At 35.8% G+C, this 4,674-nt stretch overlaps 1 protein-coding gene and 1 pseudogene across 1 annotated transcript; both read right to left on the reverse strand.

The window, feature by feature from the left end:
• Window positions 1-256: 256 nt before the first annotated feature.
• On the reverse strand, window positions 257-1,953 carry LOC148791523 (transcription repressor OFP8-like; annotated as a pseudogene).
• A 1,093-nt stretch (window positions 1,954-3,046) lies between these two features.
• LOC104590985 (putative wall-associated receptor kinase-like 16) lies at window positions 3,047-3,832 on the reverse strand. The gene has a single exon (XM_088888212.1). It carries the CDS (start codon window positions 3,830-3,832, stop codon window positions 3,047-3,049), a length of 786 nt encoding a protein of 261 aa, XP_088744338.1.
• Window positions 3,833-4,674: the final 842 nt, after the last annotated feature.

The following is a 4,674-nucleotide window of genomic DNA, read 5'->3' on the forward strand; positions in this document are numbered from 1 at the left end:
ATAATAATAATAATAAGGGTAAAATACAAAATTCTTCCTTAAAATTTCTGACAATCATAAAAACCTCCCCTATAATTTTACTTTAGCAAAAACCTCCCTTGAACTTTTTAACAAAATTGACGAAAATCTCCATTCCGTTACTGACTCAGACTGAAAACATTTACGCATAATTTTTTTTTCAAAATACCCATTTTACCCTTTTGTAAAATGGGTACTGAAATAACTAACAGATGAAGAAAGGTGGCAGAGTATTTATTCTGTACGAGAGAGTGATGGAGTTGGATTTGAGATTGGGAGACGCCTCCAGTGCCTTCGCTTTTGCGGACAAGAGTCATAAGGTTAGCGCCAAATGTCTAGGGTTTTGCATGGGCTTAGGTGTTGGGATTGTTAACAGTAGAGAGGACAAGAAACTAGAAGCTGGTGAACGGGATTCTGCTTTAAGGGATGCAGATGAAATCGAAGAGGAGAAACAGGATTCTACTGATCCGGCTGTTCAGCTTGATCTTCTCCCTCCTGGCCCCATCCCTCATAACCCGCCTTCTTCTTCGCAGCTATGCTTTCCATGGCCAACTAAAAATGGTAATACCCAATGCGGCCAAGCGTCCATTGATATCTCCACTTTTGTTTTGTTATATTTGTTCCGTTAGGTGTCTTCATGTATTATTCTCCCTCCTGTTAGCTTCTCGTCTGCTTTGTCTTTTTTCTTTAACTGATCACCATTAGATCGAAGGAGGAACAGAAAGCAAAGAAACAAACAATGAAAATGAAGTATGAAGAAGAACCCATCAAAGGTTTGAGAGGAAAAAACAGAAAGAGTAGTCACCCCATTGTGATGATGAATGGAGTTCAAAAGTTAACAGCAAAAATGAGAAATTTCATCTCGACGATCACTTTGTGATGATGAATGGAGTTCAATGACAGAAAGCACTACAGAAGCTGCTCGAGATCCTCGGCTGCAAATATCTGCTTTCGATGATCATCTACAGCATTGATGTCCTGAAATCACTGTAAGGATCATTGGAGTGCTTCACTACTGCGAAACTTTCCTGCACTTTCCCCATACTGGAAAACGTACAACATCCCATATCAGAATTCTTTCTCACTGCTCTTCTCCGTTCAGCTTTGACTTCTAATCTCCGGCGAGAACTCTTCTTGTTTAGGTGACGAGACTCCGAGGAATCAGAAGAGAAGCTCCTCGAGGAGAAAAACGTCTCTGTCTCGTCGTGTAATTCGTCTTCACTGCTGAACCACCCACCACCATTAATTTTTGTAGACGAGGAGCTGAGATGGTAGAAACTCTCTTTCTTCTTGTACTTCCTGTGGGTCTTCCGAGTCTTCTTCGACCTTTTCTTTCTCTCATTTGGTTGAAATTCCTCAAAACTATAGAATGAACTTAGTGGCAAAACGGGTGACGCAGGACATGTTCTTCCTCCCATATCACTCGACACGAAACATGGGCCATGTTCTGATACCTTCGACTTCTGTAACACCTCCTTTGGAGCGATTGTGACACTCTCGTTCCACACCACCTCCATTGTTTCCGACCATCTGGGTCTACACATAGATGGAAGAATTTGAACCTTAGGAGACGAAGGCTCAAGCAGATGGAAGTCTCGGCTGTTTTGAGCTACGAAAATCGGTTTTTCGATAACATCTGATATGTTTCGAGGCTTTCAAGATCCAAATGAAGAACGAAACATGCGAGAAATTCGCATCTTGAGTCGAGCCTCCATCGAGAGACAGACAGACAGACAATTTGAGAGAGTAGAAGGCTAGTCTTCTTTGAATGAAAATATATAGAGGAAAGGAGCGGGAGATTGAACTCGACTGAAGGAGATCAGAGCTCTCCTTTGAGATTTTAAAAAGTCTGATACCTTTTCTTCTATTTTCGTTTGGCATGCGTCCGATGACCGGTGTAGGTGCATCGTGAGGAAGATGAACAATGTTCGGAAGGGAGGTATTTGTTGAATTTTATAAAAATATAGGGAGGTATTCACTAAAGTGAAAATATAGGGAGTTTTTATGATTGTCAGAAATTTTAAGGAAGGTTTTTATATTTTATCCTAATAATAATAATAATAATAATAATAATAATAATAATAATAATAATAATAATAATAATAATAATAATAATAATAACAATAGATACATAAAAAAAATTAAGACAAACATTTCAGCATGATCAAAAAGAAGTTGTAGGAAGTGATGTGTAAGGTCTAATCAACCTTAGGCTTTCATTTTTTTTATTTTTTATTTTTTATGTTTTTTTTCGGGGGTGGGGATGGTACGAACCTTAGACTTTCTTAGTATTCTTCAAAGATATATTAACAAGGCTATATATAGGGAGGTAACCTTTCTTAGAAGGAAATAGAAAAGAAAATTGTTACACGGTCAGAAAAGAAGAAAGATACAAGAAGGGCCACTTATAAAAATACTCGATAACCAGGCTAGAAAAGGGAGGTAAGCTTTCCTATTCTTCTTTTCCTTTTATTTGTCTTAAGTTTTGGATTCTTTTTTTTTTTTAGCATTTCTTGGTTCAATCTTCTACCTTTTTTATTTTTCAAATTAATTTAGAATAAGCAAAGGGTTGAGTGATGGGAATGATTTGATCAAATCCAACTACCTTGTATATTAAGCAAAGGGTTCATTGAATTTCATGATATAAAAGATCTCTATTGATAAAATAAATTGCTTAAGTAAAAAATTAAGTCATTATTTCTATATTGCTGTAATGGCTGTCAATGAAAATCTCATAATTACATGGGAATGTGTAATTTATAAAGATAGTCATATACCTTTAATGTTATAAATACTAATTAAGGTGGATCTTGTATTTATACATATACACAACTCATTGTTTTGAATTCAGCAAACATAACATTACATTATTTTCAGATTCCATGCACTTAGAAAAATAACAATGACTCTAAGGATGTCCTAGATTATATCAACGAGGGAAATTCATTGACCAGACCATATCCTTTTGCAAAGAGGACTGCTCAGATGTATCACCAACATTATTTCTTAGCGGTAGGAGCTCTGAGGGTTAATATAATAAATTCATGCTCTCTTCTTCTGTTGTTTCAACCCATGGGTGCTTTTCTAATCTTCTCAATCCCTGTAGCTCCAATGCCACTTCATTCATAGTTGGCCTTTCTTCACCCTTTACATTAAGGCATCTTTTTGCAAGCTCAGCAACTACAACAAGTTCTTCAGTATTCTCCTCATCCACAAATCGATTCTCAATTAGCTCAAAATGACGGTTTTCTTTCATCAATGAAATAAAGTATATAGCTAAGTTTCTTTGCTCTTGTGATCTTTTAAAAGAAAGAGGTTCCTTACTTGTTAAAAGTTCTATAAGAACTACTCCAAAGCTATAAACATCGCTTTTCTCTGTTAATTGACTTGTGTGAAAATACTCCGGGTCCAAATACCCTAATGTCCCTTGAACCAATGTAGTTATTTGAGCTTGATCTGCGGGTAGTAACCTTGAAACTCCAAAATCAGAAATTTTTGCTGTATAATTTTCATCTAATAATATATTTGTGGATTTGATATCCCTATGAATGATTGGTATAGAAATTGCAGAATGTAGATAGGCAAGTGCTCCAGCAATCTCTGTTGCAATCCTTAACCGGTCTTCCCATGAAAGCAAGATGCCACCATTTTTATGAATATGTTTGAAAAGGTTTCCATTGGATACATATTCATAAACTAACAAGGGTACTTCAGTTTCTAAACAACACCCCAAGAGCTTTACCACATTTCGGTGGTTAATTTGAGTGAGAATGACAACTTCGTTTATAAATTGCTCAATTTGGCTCTCATCCATCATTAGAGACTTTTTAATGGCAATTAATTGATGATCAGGTAAAATGCCCTTATATACTGTACCTTATCCACCTCGGCCTATGATGCATTCCTCATTATAATTATTGGTTGCCAATTTTTGCTCTTCTATTGAAAAGATCTTCAAGACCGTTGAACACCCATTGGAAGATAATTGTTGTTGCAAAAGTAGGCCACCATTTTGCTCAAAGAACTTCTCTCTTAATCTCATCAGTTTTCTTTTGCTTGTGATGAAGTATAACCAAGAGATACAAAGGAAATACAATATTCTTTCTAGTCAATTTCAAGAATTATGTAAAAACTATAATTTTATGTGGTATATCATACCATAAGCTTGATGATTGATGAAAATTTGCATTTAAAGTTGTGCTTTGTCAAGCCATTACGTATTGATGACTTAGAAAATTGTTTTCAGCATAATACTGAAACAAATAATTATATATCATATATTATTGCATTCATGAAAATAATTTCCCACGGTTTATGTTAAAAAGGTCCATAACAAATGAAATTGAATATGCAGAAAATGCATTTAAAAGGCTTGGAAGAAAATTGAATGGGATAAGCACATTACCCAGGATGACCTTAATCACAGGAAAAGCTTTATTCTCTGGTTTGCAACCTTGTCCGTCTTTTCTACCATCACCACGGCTGCCCTTTGGACAGGAGCAATAGTACGATCCGATTGTATTAGTGCAATGGCCTATACATGGATTATTATTTGGATCTTCACACTCATTTATGTCTACAAGAAGAACGACATTAAGCAGAGCATTAGATCAAAAGTTATAAATGCTATAGATTTAACATTATCCTAAGTGTTGA

The sequence above is a fragment of the Nelumbo nucifera genome, chromosome 5 (genome assembly GCF_055504915.1).
Source record: "Nelumbo nucifera cultivar China Antique chromosome 5, China Antique-T2T, whole genome shotgun sequence".
Taxonomy (NCBI): domain Eukaryota; kingdom Viridiplantae; phylum Streptophyta; class Magnoliopsida; order Proteales; family Nelumbonaceae; genus Nelumbo; species Nelumbo nucifera.